This window comes from Gouania willdenowi, chromosome 15 (assembly GCF_900634775.1).
Source record: "Gouania willdenowi chromosome 15, fGouWil2.1, whole genome shotgun sequence".
Lineage (NCBI taxonomy): Eukaryota > Metazoa > Chordata > Actinopteri > Blenniiformes > Gobiesocidae > Gouania > Gouania willdenowi.
The window spans coordinates 35,565,629-35,588,855 of record NC_041058.1 but is presented as its reverse complement, the minus strand read 5'-3'; the positions used below and the strand labels follow the sequence as shown (position 1 = coordinate 35,588,855).

The 23,227-nt window shown below is 36.5% G+C and overlaps 1 protein-coding gene across 1 annotated transcript in view; it reads left to right on the top strand.

Annotated features, from left to right (window-relative positions):
• The window catches only part of hspa12a (heat shock protein 12A), a 69,702-nt gene that overhangs the window by 11,290 nt on the left and 35,185 nt on the right, over positions 1–23,227 (top strand). Inside the window, exon 2 of the mRNA XM_028469261.1 lies at positions 18,932–19,008. Coding sequence (XP_028325062.1) covers positions 18,932–19,008 — 77 coding nt within the window. The remainder of the gene's footprint in view (positions 1–18,931; positions 19,009–23,227) is intronic.

The following is a 23,227-nucleotide window of genomic DNA, read 5'->3' as shown; positions in this document are numbered from 1 at the left end:
TGAGCTCAGCACTAGAGCGTACACACTCATCAGAACCATCATGGAGGGACCAGAACTGATGGACTATGATACCAGGACAGATGTTCAGCTGTGGTTTTCTCAGACCAGGCGTCTGCAACCTGTGGCTCTGGGGCCTAATGTGGCCCTTTGACTCTTATACAATGGCTCCCTATAGCTTTAAAAAAATATATTGAAATTAGTTATTTTTTACAGAGTCAAGATATAACAATTTGTTAACCTAAAATAAATCACATTGTACAATGACTCAGCACATTCCTACTTCACCTCCTACAACATCTACAGACCATCAACTTTCCTCCACCTGTGACTAACCTTAAGTTTTAAATCCCTGGTAAGAAACTAAACCAACAAAAACACTATTTCTGGAAGAAAATACAGATTTTAATTGTGTGGGAACAGATTCATTTAACCACCAATGTACAGGTTAAATATGTATGTTTTATGTGTGGCAAGAAATGAGTAATTAGCATGTGTTGATCACATGATCATGTGTTATTATATTCATGTTACTTTTTATAGACTTTCATATACATTAACTATAAAAATCTTCGTACATTTTTTTAAATTGTATTTTTAATTGTTTTTAAGTTTCCATTTACATGATCAATATAAATCAAATTAAATCAAACATTATTCTATATAATTATAACTGTATATAATGTAATACACTGTATTGTCTTCATAGAGAAGGTATTTATGGCTCCAGGAGGACTTTAATCCAGGTGAGATGAGGTTAAATGGTTCCTTGTAGAGTAAATTAATTTAAGTGCAGCATTTCTGCAAAATAAAAAAACAGAATAAATGTAACTTGTTGTCATGATTTAATGTTATTTAAATCATTTTTGTTACGTCTTTTTTTTAAATGATATAAAATAAATGACCTGCTATTTCAACCACTGCTTGTTGCAGAAAAACTTAATATTGTCACTAAAACATTAAAACTTTTAGCAAATATATCTCAAGTCATTGTCAATCTTTACTTCATACAAAACTACAGTACGTTAGTTAAGTCAACTATTTATCAGCATGGATGTCTATGCTGTACCCCCCACCCCACCCCCCGTTCAAAAAAAGGGTGCGACCAAATTCTGTGCTGGTGCGACCAACTGAAAAATTGGTCGCACCAGTGCTACCACTGGAATAGTTAGTGTAGAGCCTGACTAGCCATGCTGCAGCTGTGCTAACATCAGCTCACCCGAGAGAATCTGTTTTATTTTTTCCAAATTCCATGTTTTCCACTTTAATTTTTTTAATTCAGTTTTTTTAGAAATACTATTCATTTTTCAGAAAACATTAGTTTTCAACTCCTGTGAGGAAACAAAATAATACTACTAAATAAAAAAACATTATTAAATAAAAACCTATGTCAAAAATAAAGTAAGATACAAATAAAATGTTGATATAAGTTGTAGTGACGTACATTATTCTGACTGATGCTTTTTAATTAGTGTTGGGCACCGAGAACCGGTTCCGAATATGCGTGTGTGCGTGCGTGCGTGCCAACACTCAGTGTCAACACAAAACAACCTGTATGACTCAGCAGTAGGGATGTAACGATTAATCGTAAGGCAGTTAAAAGGCGATTCATAGATATCACGATTGACATCGATACTTTGAAAATTGAATCGCAGTACTTTTTCTATTAGCTCTGTCTGCTAGCATAGCATCTCTTCTTCACTGCTAGAATATCTGCATGCCAACCGACCATTGTGTTACCAGCGCCCTCTGCTGGTCCAAACAAATGTCTGACGTAAATCAGTGCCCTGACGTTTTTTTTTTTTAAAGTCCAATTGTTAAGGCACAAAATACATTTTCAGTTGCACTTTTAAAAAGAAAAAGAACTATTATGCAGTTTTGCATTGTTTACTATAGAACCAGAATTTAAATGAATAGACTTCTTCTTCATTTGTATTATTCCTTTATTTATTTCATTCAAGATTTATTTTTAGTTAAATTGCATTGTTTTGAATAGATTATCAAGAGATTCTTTTGACAATTAAAAATAAAAGGAAAATAGTACAGTATTTTGAATATTTTTCAGTCATCATTTGTCTACAGTCCCATTTTGTAAAATAAATCGTGAGAGAATCGTATCGAGAGTTGGGTGAATCGTTACATCGCTACTCAGCAGTGAATTGACTTGATAACGACGCAGCAACAACAAACCGGAGACGAGGATGGAGAATGTTCGCGTTGTTTCTACCGTAGACATAGAGAACCGTCACCTAGCCATCGCTCATATATTGTTAGGTTTATTAAACTTAATCTTAACTTGTCATGTAATGAATTGATTGGACGCCCTACTTGTCCTACATGACACGTGATCTTTAGGTCGTTTAAAAACTACAGATCCCATATTCTGCATATTTGTTTTTTTTGTTTTTTTACTTTAGGATCACATGATGTGATGGTGCCATGATAGGGAATGATTAAATATGATACATATTAAGACTTTTAATCTTTTATTTGTGGCTGGGTACCAAACGGTCCGCAGCCTGGGGTTGGGCACCAGGGTTATAATCGTTTGGATTTTAACATTAGTTTAAATTCTTATTTGTTTTAACTTTGTATATTTAAATTCAGTTATTTTTTATTAATTTCTAAAGCAGATTTGCTCGTTTTGTTTATTATCACAATTTTTTTTTTAAATGCTTAGTTTTCAGTTCAGTTTTTATTAGTTTTAGTGTTATTTTGAGTGTATTGGGTGATTATTGGGCAAGTCTCAGAATGTTTAGATTATAGAAAAGAAAATGTACAGTAAAAAAAAAAAAAACGTATTTAAAAGACGGATGAACAGGTTCCCACAAATCAAAATAATATTAAACAACCTAAGAAGATAATAAATAAAATGCATTTTACAGTTTGTTAATGATCCATTTTTTTTCAGTGACCAACAATGTTTGTAGCAGCAGTGGACAAGGTGGTGTGTTTGTCTGTGTGTGTGTGTGTGTGTGTGTGTGTGTGTGTGTGTGTGTGTGTGTGTGTATAAAAGTGGGCGTATACAGGATGGGGGAGGGGCTTCTCACAGGAAGTGGGAGGAAGGCAGAGAGGAAATGACACATCAAGGAAAAGAAAACATCAAGGAAAAGCATCGTTCTCAGCAAGTTGTTGAGCTACAGAATTGTTTCATAGCTGGTTCTCTTTAAATCAGGGGTTCTCAACCTTGGAGTCTGGACCTTTTTTGTCATTACGAGACACTGGGAGAGGGTTGAAATTATGAATATTTTTTGAAGAATTTGAGCCATTTTTTTTTAATAAACTTATTTTTTTCCCTTTTTCTGCAACTGCACCAACCTCACCATATTTCCACCACTTTTCCACCTAATGTCACATATGTTGATCCATTATTGTCACTTTTAACCTCTTTTCACCATATTTCATGTTTACTTTGTCATTTTAACCATATTCACCATTTGTCATGCACATTATTTTCCAGTTTAAGCTAATTGTTCCTCCATTTTTTAATTCCATTTCCCACAATTTGCAAATTTTAACCAATTTCTTTGGTTTTTAAAATCTCATTTCACCACCTTTTCCACCATTTTTGGTCACTTTGAACCATTTTATTAGTGATTAAAACAATGATTTCCATCTTTAAGATGACTATAATAATAATAATAAACGTTCCTGGATAACAGTGGATATTATTCAGATGAATAAATAAATGTGGTTATCACAGATTTATAGAACAATGGACCATCATTTTACTGACTTTATGGATAAAAATCTCTCCCCTTTATTCCCCCTTATAGATGGTCCTGTCTCCACATGACTGTTCTTCAATGTTCATGTCTGTGTTCAACCACCTTCAGCTACAGTGGGGGTCTCCGCTCTCTGGAACTTTTATTTTGGAGGTCGGGGGTTGAAAAAGCCAATAAACTCTATTCTATTCTACTCTACTACACGCCATTCTCTTCTGCCGTCTCAGTTCAGGGAAAAAGGTTTACGCATGTTGAGATATTGTCGTTACGTCTGCTTTTTGTTTGATTGGTTACTCTGCGCGTGTGTCCCGCCTCCAGAACTCAAACGTCTGGTGAGCTTCCAGACTAATGGCCTGTATTAAACATTGAGTAACATAAGGAGATTAGGATGGATTCCAGGACAGAAAATGCACTTTTGGGCCCTTTTTGGCTGTGTAGCTGTTGCTGCTGCTGTGTGTGAAGAGGGGAGGATAGTTACTTTTGCAAATGAGTATTGTATCCAGATACATTGGTTTAGTATCAATACTTTTGACAACCCTTGAAGTATGAAGGATTTGTGCTGATATCGTTTTGGATCCATAGCGGTTTCGGCTGATACTGAAGAACGTAGTATAAGGAGTGAAAAAGACTTCTTTAATCCGTACAGTTCTCTAAATGTGCATCATGTGAACATGGTTCATATTTCTTTGTGAATTCTAACCTTGTGGATGAGTTGAAACACTTCCTGTGCCTGTCTCTGCAGATATTCTGCACAGCATCACAGCGTCAGGAGGTTATCATGTTACATAATAAACTATTACTGATCCAAAGTGATCACAGCAGAGGAAACGCAGACCAGCAGAAGAGCCTCATTAAACCCTGAGCAGCAAACACACAATCACAGAGGGTCAGTCATTCATTCACTTATTTACTCATTGTTTCTGGTCTTATTCATTCAGGCCACGCCTTCTTTTGCGGCTCGCAGCATACGTTTGGCTGTTAGCCCAGAAACACAGTGCAGAGAAACGGGCTGCAGACATTACACCGTACAACATGCTGAGTCATCGTTTGTGATATCGATCAGTAACTAGGCAAGACCTGTGTTGGCAAGGTGAATACTTATTTGGCATTTTGAACAAATTAGCAAATAGAATTGTTCATGTGAAAGACATGTTATTGTGTGTATTTTGTTGTTGAGTAATGTGTCTTTATGTTGTTCTTTTTACTCATTAAATTGAAAGTAATAATGCAGGTAAAACAGAAGACTGACTTTGACCTTAAATATGACCTTAGGCGAAGGTCAAGGTCACACATTGAAATGAAATGTTGTTCAATGGTACCAGTCTGAGCACTGGATCTCAATTTGTGGATAAGTTATAGGGAAAAATATATATATATATTTTTTTGTGACATCATGAACTTTGACTCCTACCGATATTTTTACTGGTAGGTCGTACAGCTTTGGTCCAATTTAATAAAATACAGCACTTTAGATGATCCTTTCAGACATGTAAGCTTTGAACTTGGACGATAAATATTCATAGAGATATGGAAAATTTAGATTTTTGACACTTGGCGCAACCTTGACATTTTGGCTCCAAAAAAAGCTCGATAGCACATCCTTGACATTGTCCCTATGAGATGACATATGTGTCATTGGTGCTGCATTAATAGCCTAGGAGGAGTTCTAGGACAAAGGAGTTGTAGAAGAAAAATTATAATAAGAACTCCAACAAGAACAATATATTTATTTCAGCCCTGTGACCAAAAGCGGCTGAACGCTTTGTCACGTCCCACGTCCCTCTCTCTCTCTCCCCCTCCCTCCCTCCCTCTCCAGACATAACGAGTCGTTCACTGAGTGCACGCTCACATTGAGAGCAGCAGTAAAAAGGAAGAATGTGCTGAGTTCAGCAATAGAGCGTAAACTGAGATGTGTAAGAATTTGAAGATGAAAGATAATGTTTTATTTATTGATGTTAATTTTTTTTATTTTAAATTGTTTTTAATTTTCCATTTACATGATATAAATATAAATCACATTAAAACAAACATTATTCTATATAATTATAACTGTTTATAATGTAATACACTGTATTGTCTTCATAGAGAAGGTATTTATGGCTCCAGGAGGACTTTAATCCAGGTGAGATGAGGTTCAATGGTTCCTTGTAGAGTAAAGGTTACAGACCCCTGACCAGGGGAAGAGGGTTAGGAGACCCCACTATCAGAGCTGGACCCTCTGAATTTAATTCATGAGGTGAAACAATGCAGATGATAAGTTGGTTATGTTACTGTTAACTTAATTCATGTACAGCATTTCTGTAAAATAATAAAACAGAATAAATGTAACCTGTTGTTATGATTTACTGTTATTTAAAACATTTTGTTACATCTTCTTTTATAATTAAATTAAATAAATGACCTGTTATTTCAGCCACTGATTGTTGCAGAAAAACTTAATATTGACACTAAAACATTAAAACATTTAGCAAATATATCTCAAGTCATTGTCAATCTTTACTTCATATAAAACTACAGTACGTTAGTTCAGTCAACTATTCATCAGCATGGATGTCTACGCTGTACCCCCCACCCCACCCCCGCTCAAAAAAAAGGAAAAAAGTGTGTGACCAACTGAGTCAGTGTAATATATATATATATACTAATGTTCAGTAGATTACACTCTTATGAAACGTTTGTTTAGGACATAAATATCAGAGGAGGACGAGTGCTCAGAGGCACAAAGGTCATTAGTTTCAAACATGTGGATGGACTCATTGTCAGATACACAAACAGAAGATGTGGAAATGTGCATCAAAAAAATAAAGGCCTAGCTTAGCTTTGACTAGCACAAACACACCATGATGGCTCAGTGCATCACCTGCTGAGGATGGGCTCCAATAGAAGAACACGTTAAACCAGGGCCGTCAAACACATTTTAGTTCAGGGGCCAAATATGGACCAGTTTGATCTCAGATTTTAGGTTGAAAAATAACAATTTTAACATAATTGTGAATCCGTGTACCCTTCATTTTTTGGTTATTTTAATTTAAAATAACAGATAAAGTGTTTGTCTGTTTAAAAAAAGTTCTCTTTGTGAGATATTTGGATATTTATGGGGAAATTAGAGTGAGAGCTGAAGTCCACTACACCTGGTTTCCCTCCACAGGTCCTGGACCAGGTCTGCTCACACAATAGGACTGTTTAGGATATATTTCAGCAGTTTTCTGATCATGTTTTCATGCAGTCTGTGGTTGTTTTAGCTGCTCACGTTTATGACTGACCATCGACTGTGAGGAACAATAGATGTTAGAACTTCTACCATTTGACAAAAACAATTACAGCTTTTTTGAGGGCAGTAAAAATATTTATTTTGCACATTATAAATGCGCTAGTTACTAACTGCAGCCGTCAACACAAACGGAAGTTGATCACAAGAAACAAGGAGCACCAGTAGATTGATTACACCACCACTGGTTCCTTTAGTCACATATCATGTGCTTGTTTTACGTAACAGCCTTTTCTTTGTTTGGATTTATTTATGTATTAATAACGTTTCTATTCACCAGTTCATCAGTAATGTGACTTATGCGTTGCTCCTTTTTTGTCCAGTAGTAAAAGTCTGCCCCCCTGTGTGTTCCCTCTGTGTGGTGAGATTAAAACATGAAGCTGTAGTCACAGTTTTCCTTAAATATCTAAATATTTCACTAACACAACAATTTAAAAACAGAAAAACACTGCTTATCTGGTTTTTGATTTTTCTGTATTTCTGTTTAGGTTTTAAGTCAGTAAAACAAAATAACCACACTGTTTATTTGTTATTTTGATTTAATTTTTAAAATTGAATAACCAAAGAAAGAACGGTACACAGATTATTGTGCCATAGTTTTTAATATCAGCTCCTGCCAGATCTTCACTTAAAAATTCTTGGTTTTGGAACCAATTTTTGTGTAATTGTTTTGTAAGGAATTTTGTGGAATTGTTTGTAAGAAATTGCAAGATATGTGGTAAAATGGAGAGTTCTTTCCACAATTTGTAATTAATCAAATTAGTATGTGTTTGAAGGTTATTTTTGTATCTTTTTCGGTGTAGTTTTGTGCATTTCTGTTGTCATTTTGTGTATTTCTATATACATTTGTAGTTTTGTGTATTTTCACTCATTTTCATATTTTTGTTGTCGTTTAATGTATTTTTCTGTAATATATGTTTCTTGGAGTCATTTTGTGTGTTTTTGTGCATTTCTGTTGTAGTTTTGTGTAGTTTTTGTTTTAATATTGTTTTATTTTACTCATTTATAGTATATTTTTATTATTAAACTAGTACAGTGCCCGCTGGAAGTATGTATTCATGTGGGAGCATAAGGGGTATATTTGCGGGTGCAAAATGTGGGTGCAATTTTCCTGGTTTAATTCTATAGGACATGTGCATGACTTCATCATCACTTATGTATTTTTTTGTTTGGTGTATTTTTCTCTAACGTATGTTTTTTGGAGTCATGTGTATTTGTGTATCTTTCTGTTGGTTTTTTGTGCATAAATGTTTTTTAATTTTAATTTTTTTTGTAATGTATGTTCTTTTGGAGTCGTGTATTTTTTATAATTATTGTTTTTGTTGCTATTGTAGTGTGATTAGGGAGTAATTTTGTGTATTTTTTGTATAAATGTTCAGTTTATTGTTTTTTGAGCCATTTTTATATTTTTGTTGTATTTTTCAGTAAATGCGTGTTTTTTTTAAGTCTAGTACAGTGCCCGTCGGAAGTATGTATTCATATAGTGGGAGCATAAGAAGAGTTGTCAATTATGGGCATAATATAAACAACATACTCCGTAGCATTGTAAAGGGGTAGATTTGCAGGTGCAAAGTAAAGTAGCGTGTGCAATTTCCCTGGTTTAATTCTATGAGACATGCGCATGATAAATGTGTTGTTTTTTGTTGTTGTCATTTTTATATTTTTTTTGTTTGGTGTATTTTTTCTGTAATGTATAGTGCCTGTCGGAAGTATGCATTCATGTGGGATTATAAGTATTTAGTTTAGTGTATTTTGAGTTATTTTCATGTTTTTGTTGTCGTTTGGTGTATTTTTCTGTAATATATGTTTTTTGGAGTCATTTTGTATATTTTTCTGTATTTCTGTCGTTTTGTGTACTTCCTGAATAAATATTGTTTAGTTTTTTTGTTTTACGTCATTTGTGCATTTTTTGTATAATTATTTTTTGTTGTAGTTTTTTGTATTTCTGTTGTCTTTTGTGTAATTTTTGTATAAATATTTAGTTTTGTGTATTTTGAGTCATTTTCATATTTTTTGTTGTTTAGTGTGTGTGTGCCTGTCTAACTTTCACTAAACTTATCTATTTTCAGTAGTTAGGTGTAGTGGCAGGTGTGTCGTGAGTGAAGCTGCAGTAATCATCAGGCGGGCTTCACTATGTAGCACCGTTTACTGATCTGACTCAACACTACAGTCACCACCACCCAATGGACGGGTGTCGTGACACAGACTGTAACCGGACTAAATGGTGGTCCGTTATACACACACGCGCGCACACACACACACACACACACACACGTAGATGGTGATCGATAGTGAAGCGCACCTGATCGGTGTGTGTGTGTGTGTGTGTGACTCTTTTCCTTGGACACAAATCTCCTCCGTTGGTTCTCTCACACACGCGCGCTGCTGAGATATTTGCAGCTTTCAACACAGTAGCCATTGCCGTCAATAACTTCCGGGTGAGGTCTGTCCGTCTAAATAGCGAACGGTCAAACTAACATGAAAATAAACGTTTTGAAATGTCATCACCAAATAAAGAACAGTAAAAAAGTATTTTTCCTCAAAAGAGAAAAGAGAAGTCCACGGGAGCTCGTGCACACACCGGATGTGAGCTGTGTAGTGAAATAGATATAGATGGTGCGCTAGCGCCCCCTCACACTCTGAGGTCAAAAGTTGAATAGGTTTCATTTCGGGGCCGTTCAGAAGTGAAATAAAATTAAAATAAACATTTTGAAATGACTAAATTACTCCAAAATAACAGAATCACACACTCGGGGTATTTGGAACCCGTTGACCGAGTTTCAGGTCAAACTCACACCGCATAGGGGAGATATTTGCTCTACACGCACGCGCACACACACACAGACCATCCTTGCTTTTATAGATAGACTAGTACAGTGCCCGTCGGAAGTATGCATTCATGTGGGAGCATAAGTACAGTGTTTAATTATGACCAAATGAGAATATATTTAAAGGTTTGATGTACAAAGAGGTGTACATACTCTGTAGTGTTATAAAGGGGTTTATTTGCGGGTGCAAAGTAAAATAGTGTGTTCGATTTACCTGGTTTAATTCTATGGGACATGTGTATGATAAATGTGTTTGTTGTTTTTTTTTTTACTCATTTGTATTTTTTTTTCGTTTGGTGTATTTTTCTGTCATGGATGTATTTTGGAGTCATGTGTATTTTTTGTATCTGTTGTGTTTTTGTGCATTTTTTCTGTAATTATCGTTTTTTGTTGCCATTGTAGTGTAATACTGGGGTCATTTTGTGTAGTTTTGTCATTTGGTGTATAAATATTTAATTATTGTGTATTTTGAGTCATTTTCCTATTTTTTTGTTGTTTGGTGTATTATTCTGTAAGGTTTTTTTTATTGGAGTCATTTTGTGTGTTTTTGGAGCATTTGTGTGCATTTCTGTTGTTGTTTTGTGTACTCTATGTATAAATATTGTTTAGTTTTTTGTTTTACTCATTTAGTATATTTTTATTATAAATACTGTGTGTGTGTGTACCTCTATCTCCTCCGTGCGTTACCTCTCTCACACGTGCGCGCACATTATGCACATAATCCATCAGGTTGTTGAGAGATTTAAAAAAAAGAAATAAAAAAAAAAAAGAGAGAGACCCGAAAGTACCACGAAAAATAAACGTTTTGCAACACAACTCTCTCTCTCTCTTGCGCAGAACAAACGTTAATCATAGTGAAGCCGTGTTGTGGAGCCACAAAAACGTTACATTCCTCCGTCTTAAGAACCAGATAGTTTGGTCGGCTCTCTCACTCGTGTGTTTACAGCAGGGGTGTCCAATTCCGGTCCTCGAGGGCCACTATCCAGCATGTTTTAGATGTTTCCCTCTTCCAACACACCTGATTCAAATGATCAACTCCTCATCCAGCTCTGCATAAGCCTGATAACGATCCTAATCATTTGAATCAGGTGTGTTGGAAGAGGGAAACATCTAAAACATGCTGGATAGTGGCCCTCGAGGACTGGAATTGGACACCCCTGGTTTACAGTCTGTGTCTGCTTGGCTGTGTGCGCAGCGATTGGCTCTGGCCGCACATGTGACTCTTGCTCAGGTGAGGAGCTGTTCAGTGAAATAGATATAGATGGTGCACTAGCGCCCCCTCACACCCTGAGGTCAAAAGTTGAATAGGTTTCATTTCGGGGCCGTCCAGAGGTGAAATAAAATTAAAATAAACATTTTGAAATGACCAAATTACTCCAAAATAACAGATAAACACACTTTGGGTGTTTGGAACCCGTTGACCAAGTTTCAGGTCGAACTCGCACTGCGTAGGGGAGATATTTGCTCCACACGCACGCACACACACACAGACGTCCCTTGCTTTTTAGTTAGACTAATACAGTGCCCGTCGGAAGTATGCATTCATGTGGGAGCTTCAGTAGAGTTAATTATGGCCAAATGAGTATGTGTTTGAAGGTTGGATGTACAAAGAGGTGTACATACTCTGTACTCTAGTGTTATAAAGGGTTTATTTGCGGGTACAAAATAAAAAATCGTGTGCGATTTCCCTGGTTTATTTCTATGGGACATGAACATGATAAATGTGTTTGTTGTTTTTTTAACTCACTTTTATATTTTTTTGTTTGGTGTATTTTTCTGTAATGTATGTTTTTTGGAGTCATTGTGTATTTGTGTATCTTTCTGTTGTGTTTTTGTATAAATATAGTTTTTTGTTGCCATTGTAGTGTGATTATTTTGTATTTTTTTGTATAAATATTTAATTTTGTGTATTTTTATGCATTTCTGTTGTAATTGTGTGTGATTTTTGTATAAATATTTACTCATTTAGCATATTTTTATTTTTATTTTAAATACTGTGTGTATGTGTGTGTGTGTGTGTGTGTGTGTGTGTGTGTGTGTCTACATCCATCTCCTCCGTGCATTGTATTTTTCTGTAATGTATATTTTTTGGAGTCATGTGTATTTTTTATTCTTTTTGTGCATTTTTTTGTGTTTTACATTACTCATTTAGTATATTTTGATTATAAATAAATAAATACCGTGTGTGCTCCGTGAAATGTTTGAGATGCTGATAACCAAACTCCATAGCGATTGTAGCGCCAATCAGAAAAACAACAAAACCGCAAAAAGAACGTAAAACTCCAAACTACATGAGTGAGTAAGTAAATTAAAGTAATATGTACTATTCGGCTGTCTTTTTAAAAAAAATAAAAATAAAAATCATTTTTTACCTTCGAACCGAGTGGTCAGAGCTTAGCTTCCATGCACGACGCCACAGAGAATCTGCAGTTTTCCAGATGGAGTATTGAACGGGTTGAGTTCAAAACTGACTCTAGTGAAACAGCGCATTATTGAGCAACCGTTTTATGGTTTAAACAATGGGAAAGGTGTCTGCAAAAGACTGACCAGTGGCTGATGGTTTCATATGATCTATTCAGAGAGCTGTGTGTTTGAGAAGCTAACGATAGCATGACACAGGAGGAAGTGGAGGAGGAGTGGCCGCACACATGACTCCTGCTCGCGTGAGGAGCTGTGCAGTGAAATAGATATAGATGGTGCGCTAGCGCCCCCTCACACCCTGAGGTTAAAAGTTGAATAGGTTTCATTTCGGGGCCGTCCAGAAGTGAAATAAAATTGAAATAAATATTTTGAAATGACCAAATTACTCCAAAATAACAGATACACACACTTGGGGTATTTGGAACCCGTCGACCAAGTTTCAGGTCGAACTTGCACTGCGTAGGGGAGATATTTGCTCCACACACACGCACGCACACACACAGACGTCCCTTGCTTTTTAGTTAGATACCTTATATGTGGTGAGGGCGTGTTTTAAGCTGCGTGCGTGAGGAGGGGTGGGGTTAGAATCGATCCTTTTGTATCAATAATTTAGTTTTTTAAATAACAATACCTTTGACAAACCCTTGTTGAATGTCAGTGCTAAACAAATATTTACATTTTAAAAAATGTAATTATTCTTTGAGGCATTAATATTAATTTATACAACTGTAATGTCTTGTTTGTACTCACTCAGAGCCATAAATGCGATAGGACTAATAATTAAAATATTAATTTATTTCAGTTTTAAATGCTTTTGGAGTCTTTTTTGTACATTTTAAATCTAGTCATTTAGTGCACATTTTTAGTTGTTTAACCGTTTTGTATCTTTTCAGTTATTTTTTGCATATCTGCTGTCCTGTGACTTTCTCTGTCACTTTATGTATTTGTGTTGTCCATTAGTGCACGTTTGTTGTCATTTTGTGTATTTTTGTTGTCCTTTTCTCAATCTTTCTGTGATTTTGTTTGTTTTTGGAGGCATTTTGTGTAATTTTTTTGTAATTTTGTATGTAATCCATTAATATTGTGCACATTTCTGGTCATTTTTGTGAAATGTTTTGTGTATTCTTTTATCCTTTTGTGTATTTTTTTGGCAAATTTTTTAGTTTTTGGAGTCGTTTTTGTGTGATTTTTTGTTGTTGTCATTTTGTATGTTTTCACTTATTATTGTGCACATTTATTGTCCTTTTGTGAAATGTTCTTACATTTTGTGTATTTTTTCTGTCATTTTGTTTGTTTTTTGGAGTCATTTTTGTGTAGTTATTTTAATGTTTTTGTCAGTTTGTATGTTTATGTGGTCAGTCGCTCATATCTACTCTTCACTCAGTGAAATGAAGAACAGACAGATAAATATCGGTGTTGAGCAGATTTCGAGGTTTCTTTGTACGTTGAGGTGCTGCCCCCAGCAGACAGACTAATGTCTTTTATATTTAACCACATGAGTAATTATGCATTAATATGTGTCATAAAATGTGCTTTCTGTTATTATTTGATTGCTTTTCATTGGGAAATCTCTATTTTTTTGCCCAGTGCAGTTGCCTGTTGGTTACAATAGATAAAAAATGAAGGTAAATGTTTGTCCTCAGCTGCAAAGTCAGACAAAATCATATTTCTGTCAACAATGTGTCCTGGCACAGAGACAGAATAAGTCCGTCCATCACTTGAAGGTGAATGTTCCAATCTAATAATTCCTCAAACTGGGCCTTGATTTTGCAGCTATTGTTGGGAATAAAAGCTCCTCATCGTAAACAGGACTCTGGGAGTGGGCGAGATGTGCTAGATGGAGGCTAGCCACAGGTGGGCTGTAATTCTGCGCTATAATTGCCTGGCAAAGTGTATTTTGGGTCTTCAGACCACTCATCCACTCGGTAGGGGTGGACAAGAGAAAAGGTTGAGTGAAGCGTAAAAAGAGGCAGGATGAGGCCGCGTCCCGTGGAGAGACAGACATTTACAGTAGCGCTCAGGGCGTGATGTCATTATCCAACACTTTCACTAAAGGCAGTTGAAACACACTAATGAAAATGATGAGAGCTCACGTTCAGTGGAAATGTCACTTTTTCTCATCTTCAAATGAAAGCAGGCACTCGTTCAGTCAGTCGCCATTTACAGCCAGCGCCAGACGTCAGGGTCAGTGGTAGAACGTCTCCACGCCGCCGCTCGCAGAAGTTCCTCCTTCCTTCTTTTGTGTCCTTTAAAGACTCATTTAAAAAGATCTTAATGATAAGCTGAGGATATGAGCAGCTTTTATTTATTTACCCTCAAAACAATTAACAACATTCATTTAACATTAACCAATCTGAGTATTAAACACAGACAACAAAAAAAGTATATTTTTACCTCATTTTTGTGTTTGTTTCTTTGTGTTATGAGTCATTTTTCTGTCTTTCTGTTGTTGTTTGTATGTTTTTAGTGGTGGGACTTGATTAATAAAAAATTATCTAATTAATTAGAGACTTTTTAATTAATTAATTAATCTAAATTAATGGCGTAACAATATTTGACATGATAATGTTTTCCAGTTTAAATGTATGTTGGTTTATGACTGAATCAATGAAAATAATAAATGAGCTTAAACAACTATAGTGTTTATTATTTCCATCACTGAGTGCTAACAATGTGTAATATGAATAAAGAATATTTAGGGCTATTGCAATAACGCGTTAATTGCGATTAATTAAATACTAGAAAAAATAACGCTGCTTATCGCTTCAATTTTTTAAGCAGTCCAAACAGCACGGAACCATTCTCATGTCAATAGTTCCTGGTAGACCCATAATACTGATGCACAGACTACAATAACAAGACAGGAGAATGCTGAGCTGCTCAGCTTTGTTTGTGTTCATTTTGGATTTTAAAAACAATGGATAGAAAACTAAAGCCTTGTTATGTGTAAGAAAGAGTTAGCATTATTACAGAAGCTTTGTAGCCTCCACGACCACCTCAATGCTAAACATTAGGGATGTAACGATTAATCGTAAGGCAGTTGAAAATCAATTCATAGGTATCACGGTTCGTATCGATTTTTTGAAAATTGAGTCGCAGTACTTTTTTTAAACAGCATATATTTATCCTTCTTTTGTCCAAATGCTGAGGCGGCAGGCGGAATCTGCTACTAGTTTCTTTCTGGCCAACTTCTACTTTTAAACATGTTCATAAATGATTCCTTACCCCTTTAGCACAGAAAGAATATCTGTAATATTACGTGAATATCTGTAAAAGTCATGTTTTTCTATTAGCTCTGTCTGCTATTAATAGCATCTCTTCTTCACTGCTAGAATATCTGCATGCCAACCGACCATTGGGTTACCAGCGCCCTCTGCTGGTCTAAACAAATATCTGACGTAAATCAGTGCAATGACGTTTTTTTCTTTTTTAAAGTCCAATTGTTAAGGCACAAAATACATTTTCAGTTGCACTTTTAAAAAGAAAAAGAACTATCATGCAGTTTTGCATTGTTTACTATAGAACCAGAATTTAAATTAATAGGCTTCTTCTTCATTTGTATTATTCCTTTATTTATTTCATTCAAGATTTATTTTTAGTTAAATTGCATTGTTTTGAAAAGTTTATCAAGGAATTCTTTTGACAATGAAAAATAAAAGGAAAATAGTACAGTATTTTCTAGTTTTTTCCCCAAAAAAATAAAGGAACATTTTTCAATCATCATTTGTCTACGGTCCCATTTTGTAAAATAAATCGTGAGAGAATCGTATCGTGAACCCAGTATCGTGAATCGAATCGTATTGGGAGTTGAGTGAATCGTTACATCCCTACTAAACATGTAGCAGCTAGCACATAGGGCTGCTCAATTAATCGAAATTAAATAATGATTTCGATTATTACACCCAACGAGTACAAAAATAACATAATCAAGAAAAAACAATTATTGAAAAAAACAAATATTATTGTTATTATTTTTTTTACATGTTTTATTCACTAAATAAAACAAATCCACTATTTCAGACATCTACAAATAATAAAGTTTGGTACACACACGTTATTAATACTAACTTTGAGCTGTTTAATCCACGCACATGCAAGCTCCTCCCTTCTGCCCTGCCCCTCTGAAAGCTAAAGCTAGCCTGCAGGCTAACATGGTCTGAAACATGAGTAGAAACGCAGCAAAACCACTGGTGAACAAGTGACAAGTTCAATTCTGTTCTATGGAACACTTTGTGTTTGATGATTAACATCTAGAACAAAGACACGTCACGTGTAACTACTATTTTGTTTTGTGCAAAAGTGAACATACTTTATTTTAGTGTTTGAAGGATTTTATTCATGTTTAAAGCATTTATTTTATGTTTTTTTTGTACAAAAATAAATCACTTTTTGGTTGACAAATAATCGTTTGAATAATCGTGATTTCAATTATGACTAAAATAATCATGATTATTATTTTTCTATAATGGAGCAGCCCTACTAGCACGGACAGCTAGCACGGACACTCAGACAGAGCTAGCTGCTACATGCTACACGCCTTGTCTGACACATGAACAAAAACTCACTGGATAAATATTTTTATCTGAAGGAGAGAAAAAGCTTAGTGTCAGAAAAGTGTTTTTACTGTTTATGATGTGCTAACTTATTATAGCTCTACATGATGTTTTATTTCATTTGTATTTAAGATTATTTGTAGATTGACTAAAATACACATTAATATGACACGTAGCCATAGGGACTAGTCTGACATAGAGAGGAATGCAGTGACGTGCTGTGACCACTAGGGTTGGGTAGGCACATTGCAAATCGAGACCACCAATGACAATTTCACATGTTTCTGCTGTCAAGTGTTAATTCAGTTCAAATCAATTTTATTTGTATTAAGCAATTTCCAACAAAGTCATCTCACTGCACTTATCAAAATATAAAATTCATAATAAGAAAGAAAAAACCCAACAAGACCCATATGAACAAGTATTTATCCATCTAACAAAATCAACATCATAAACACCATTAAAGAAACATAAACAATTATTTAATATAGCCTCCATACTCTCCCAACAACATATATCTCATGACACGGCAGCACATCTGTTGTTTGTGTTGGAAACACAGAAACATGGAGAAAAAGACAACAACTCAGAACAGCCTCAGTGAGGATCATCCACAAAGTCAATTCTTCCTTTTGTTCCATTCACTGTGAAAAGTATGAAACATGTTCTGACCTTAGCTTAGCTGAAGCTCTGGTAGCTCAGGTGTTGGTCTCCATCTTTTAAAGCTGTCGTTTTTCCTCAAAACAAAGTTTCTTTATCGTCTCTAGCGCTGTCATTCACACTGTAGTGTTATCCCACCCACTAGCTAGAGAACGTAGCAGCAGGGGTCACGTGATATCAATTCACTAATGCACTGTGAACTTACGTATAGCATTTACCATAGCACGGTTACGTCCAAAGGCAGCTCTCTACCTTCGCACGTAAATGGTTTTCATCTTGGGGACCTGACTGCGCATGCGCAAACACGTAAAATCACGCAATGAGAACGGAGGCAGAGGAGCAACGTGCCTTTGGGAGGGGGCGTGGCCTCCCTCTGCCCTACAACGGAGCGAAAAAAAAAAAAAAAAGACAGCTGTTAATAGCACTGTTTAGTAATTTGGGCTATGAAATGCACAAAATGCTGACACTTTCAAACTTATAGGTACTGTAGGCTATTGGAAATGGAAAAATAAATAATTTATAATTATATGATAATTAAAAAAAATAGATAAATAAATAAATTATAATTAAATAATCAAAATATCAATTCACCGTTGGGTAGGCACTGCCTACCTTGCCTACCCTGACGACACGTCACTGGAGGAATGTAAATGTTACATCTGTTAAAAACAATAAATGACTTATAAAGACACTTTGTTAAATATCAATGTTTTGATCTGGCACAATTATATCATTTAAATGAAAATACATCAAGATGAGGGTGTTTCTCTGCTATTTTTAAGTGTGATTAAAAAATAGATTAATTAATTACAGAGCATGATCAATTAATCGCACAATGTTTTTAATCTCTTGACAGTACTAAAAATATTATGATTGCATTGTTCACAAAGCACTAACTTTAATTTAACTAAGCTCTATTCATGCTTTTTGGGATTTTCCATCCAGTGTTTTTATTTAAACTAAAATTAATGCCCACAAAGCACAGCAATGACTTCTCTGGTTCTCCTGTTTCTTGTGTTGTGCTCTGTACATCAGTATTATGGGAATGCTCATATAAACAATGTAAACTGTACAAACAAGTTCTATTTTTCATGCTCAATGTTAAACAAGGCTGTTCTCGTACCTTGTTTAACATTTACAACTGTGTGTAATTCAGTTCATAAAGTGGGAGATGGGTTTTTAAATGAAATGAGTAAAATAAAAAAAAGTAGTTTTTGTGCAAACGAAACCTTTATAAAGAGATGTGTGAGTGACTTTATTGATTACATGCGAATACAGAGCCTAGCATGTTTATGTTTTTTAACAGAGTGCATTCAAAGGCAGACGTGTAAATAACTGTTGACCTGCTCAGTGTCTACATCAGTTTTCTAAATGTAAATGTCTGAGTTTCTTTCCATAGAAACATCATCAAAGTGAGCAGCTGTGCTTCCATTTTAGAACCGTCAGCTCTAAATGCTACATGTTTGTCTTTCTTTGCAGATCCAATGGCTAATCCTTCCCCAGCAAAGAGCACGGGGGACCCTGGCATCACCCCCCTCTCCCCCTCACACACACAGGTAAACACATGACTCAGCATGCTCATCCTTTCACTGAGTCATTGTGTAGCAGTGATTTTAGTGTTGGCATTGTGTTTTAGCTCCACAGCAGCTGCTCTGCTCACTTCTTTCTATTGTTCAAACAGCTACATCATAATATTACACAGTAGTGATCAGATCAGACAGACCAGATTAGAAAATATATCAATCAATCTTTTATTTGTATAGCGCCAAATCATAACCAATGGTATCTCAAGACACTTTACAGTAGAGCAGTCTTAAGGACGGACTCTTCATGTTATGGATACACACATATGCATATATACGTATATACACATACATATGTATCCCACACCCAACATGAATTCATCATGGCGGCAAGGAAAACCTTCTGTTAAGCAGCAGGAACCTTGTGTGGATCCCATTCCTATGATGAACAGCCATCCACGTTATGCTGTGTTGGGTGTGTGCAGAGGAAAGGGTGGAGACAGAGTTGTTGAGACTCTGTAACTCCACACTGAGGATCCCACGGACCTGCAAGACAAAAGCCAGAAGGAGAACAGGAGCAAACACACAAGGGAAGAAGCAGACATAGAGGGAGTGTTTGAGAGAGGAATGGGACCCTCTCCGGTCCCTCTCTAACCTAAATGACCTCTCTCTTAACGCCCTCTCCAACCGAGCATGCCAGACCCCCCCCCCGGCAGTCTATGCCTATTGCATCTTAACTATGAGCTATGAGCTGGTTCCTAACTAAAAGCTTTACCAAAGAGGAATGTTTTGAGCCTAACCTTAAAGGTAGAGAGGGTGTCTGCCCCCCGAACCGTGGTTGGTAGATGGTTCCAGAGAAGTGGGGCCTGATAACTGAAAGCTCTTCCTCCTATACTACTTTTAGAGACAAATGGAACAACGAGTAGTCCAGCATTTTGAGAGCGTAGTGTTCTGGGGGGATTGTATGGCACTACAAGCTCCTTGAGATAGACTGGTGCCTGTCCATTTAGGGCTTTATAAGTGAGAAGAAGAATCTTGAATTCTATTCTATATTTTATGGGAAGCCAATGCAGAGAGGCTAATACAGGAGTAATGTGATCTCTTCTCCTAGTTTTAGTCAGTACACGTGCTGCAGCATTTTGAACCAGCTGAAGTGTCTTAAGCGACTTGCTCGGGCAGCCTGCTAAAAGAGAATTACAATAATCCAGTCTAGAGGTAACAAAAGCATGGACTAGCTTTTCGGCGTCGCCCTGAGACAGGATAGATCTGATTTTAGCAATGTTACGGAGATGAAAGAAGGCAGTTCTTGAAGTTTGTTTTATGTGAGAGTTGAAGGATAAGTCCTGATCAAATAGAACCCCAAGGTTTCTAACAGTTGTGCTTTGTGCCAGAGTAATGCCATCTAGGGCAGTTAGGCTAGCATAGGTTTCTCTAAGGTGTCGTGGGCCCAGTACAATGACCTCAGTCTTGTCTGAGTTGAGAAGAAGAAAATTTTGGTCCATCCAGGCCCTAATGTCCTTTAGACAGGCCTCAAGTTTAGATAGCTGATTTGTCTCACCTGGCTTCATTGATACATACAGTTGGGTATCATCAGCATAGCAGTGAAAGTTAACAGAGTATTTTCTCATAACATTACCAAGGGGGATCATTTAGATACAGAAGAGGATTGGACCTAGCACAGAGCCCTGAGGAACCCCGTAGCTTACTTTAGTGTACACAGAAGACCTATTATTCACGTGTACAAACTGGTACCTATCAGATAGGTAGGACTTAAACCAGTTTAGGGCAGTCCCTGTCATTCCAAGTAATTCCTCTAATCTCTCTAGTAGAATATAGTGATCTATAGTGTCAAAAGCTGCACTAAGATCTAATAAAACCAGCACTGAGAGTCGTCCTTCATCTGAAGCCCAGAGTAGATCATTAGTTACTTTAACTAAAGCAGTCTCTGTGCTGTGTTGAGCTCTAAAACCTGACTGGAAGTCCTCGAACAGGCTGTTGTTTTGAAGGAAGTCACAGAGCTGAGCTGCCACAACTTTCTCAAGAATCTTTGAAATAAAAGGAAGATTAGATATAGGCCTGTAGTTTGCTAAAGTGCTGGAATCAAGAGTAGGTTTTTTGAGAAGGGGTTTGATTACAGCTACTTTAAAGGACTGTGGCACGTAGCCTATTGATAGGGATATATTTATTGTCTCCAACAAAGATGGGCAGACCAGGGGAACAACTTCTTTAAACAGCTTAGTTGGGATCGGATCTGAAAGGCAGGTCGATGGTTTGGAGGATGAAATAATAGAGTTAAGTTCCTGAAGTCCTATATGTGTGAAACAGTTTAGGTTAGGCCTATTTACATTTAATGGTACAGCAGGCCCAGGTGAAGGCAGGGAGTGGCTAATTTTATCTCTAATCTTATGAATTTTGTCGTTAAAAAATGTCATAAAGTCCTCACAGCTGAGGGCTAGAGGAATCATGGGCTCAATAGAGCTCTGACTTTGTGTTAGCCTGGCTACAGTGCTGAAAAGGTACCTCGGATTATTTTTATTTTCTTCAATTAGTGAGGAATAGTATGTAGATCAACTATGTCGTAAGGCTGTCATGTATTTACTATGGCTTTCTTGCCAGAGTATTCGTGACTCCTCTGTTTTATTGGAGCGCCACATTCTCTCTAATTTACGGGTTGTTTGTTTGAGTGTGTGAGTTTCAGAGCTAAACCACGGAGCTTTCCTCTGACGTTTAATAGTTTTTTCCCTCAATGGGGCAATTGAGTCCAAGGTGGATTTTAGTAGACTAGCAGAGCTATCGACAAGCAGATCCAGTTGAGAGGGGTTATAATTAATATCATAGTTATTTATTGGATGGTGCACTGAGTGTAAGGCAGCAGGAATGGCCTCTTTAAATTTAGCCACAGCACTATTGGACAGATTTCTACTTGTAACTATTTTATTGCACAGTGCGAGATCCTCTAATATAATGTTAAAAGATATTAAAAAGTGATCTGATAGCAGAGGATTTTCAGGGTAGACTTTTAGTTCATTAATATCAAGGCCATATGTTAGAACAAGATCAAGAGTATGATTTAAACGATGAGTAGCTTCATTAATAGTTTGAAAAAAGCCACCTGAGTCTATTAGGGACATAAAGGCTGAGCTCAGGCTATCACTATCTTTGTCAACATGGATATTAAAATCTCCTACTATCAGTATTTTATCAGAACTGAGGACTAAGTTTGATATAAACTCAGAGAATTCTGATAGAAATTCAGAATAAGGGCCTGGAGGACGGTAAATTATCACAAATAAGACTGGCTGGCAGGTTTTTGATTCGGTATGAGATAAATTTAGAACCAGGCTTTCAAAGGAAGTGTAACTGGCCTTTGGTTTAGGATAAATTAGGAGAGAGGAATGATAAATAGCTGCTACACCACCTCCACGGCCTATGTCTCGTGGCATATGAGTATTTAAATGACTGGGAGGAGTGGCTTCATTTAAACTAACATATTCATCTTGATACAGCCATGTTTCAGTTAAACAGAATAAATCAAAGTTCTTTTCTGAGATAAGGTCATTTACTAGTAGCGATTTATCTTTAGTGGTCTGATTTAAATCTGTATGAAGTGGCTTATCTTATATCAGTCTTTTCTAACTGTCCTTTGTCCTGAACCCAAAAAACCAAAGAACCAAATTACGACTGGTTTACGTCTGCTGATGAAGGAAGTGTCCGTAGAGAAGTAATGAGCTGCTGTAGTTACATAGTAATACTGTTTCACTCTCACTGTAGTTTACACTTATTCATCTTTATGGTACGTTCACACCAAACGCGTTTTGGGCGTCAAAATTGTGCCTCACGCGCGTAGTTGGATGCTTGTGCTCATTGAATACAGACGTTCATCACCAACATTGAAGATGCTCAGGACGCACGTCGAGGGGAGGGGCTGCTCTGTTGCTGTTGGTGTTCATACAGTGGATGATATTGTGATGAATTCATAATTCACTCAGTGACTGTGAAGTGGTGGAACATTGTGTTTAGAAGGTGGTGTTTCAGGTCGGATGTATTTAGGTGTGACTCAGCGTGTGCACTGTGATGTCAGAGGGTTATAGAGAAGTGTGGGTGGATGGAGAATAAAGTTTGGAGTTCCTTGCTGAACACGCCCCCTCCGACTCCCGTTCATCAGCTCTACATTATCCAGAGAGTGACTTGGCTTTATTTTCACCTCGGCGCCGTTTCTGGATTCACCAGAGCTGAGCTCGTACAAGAGTTG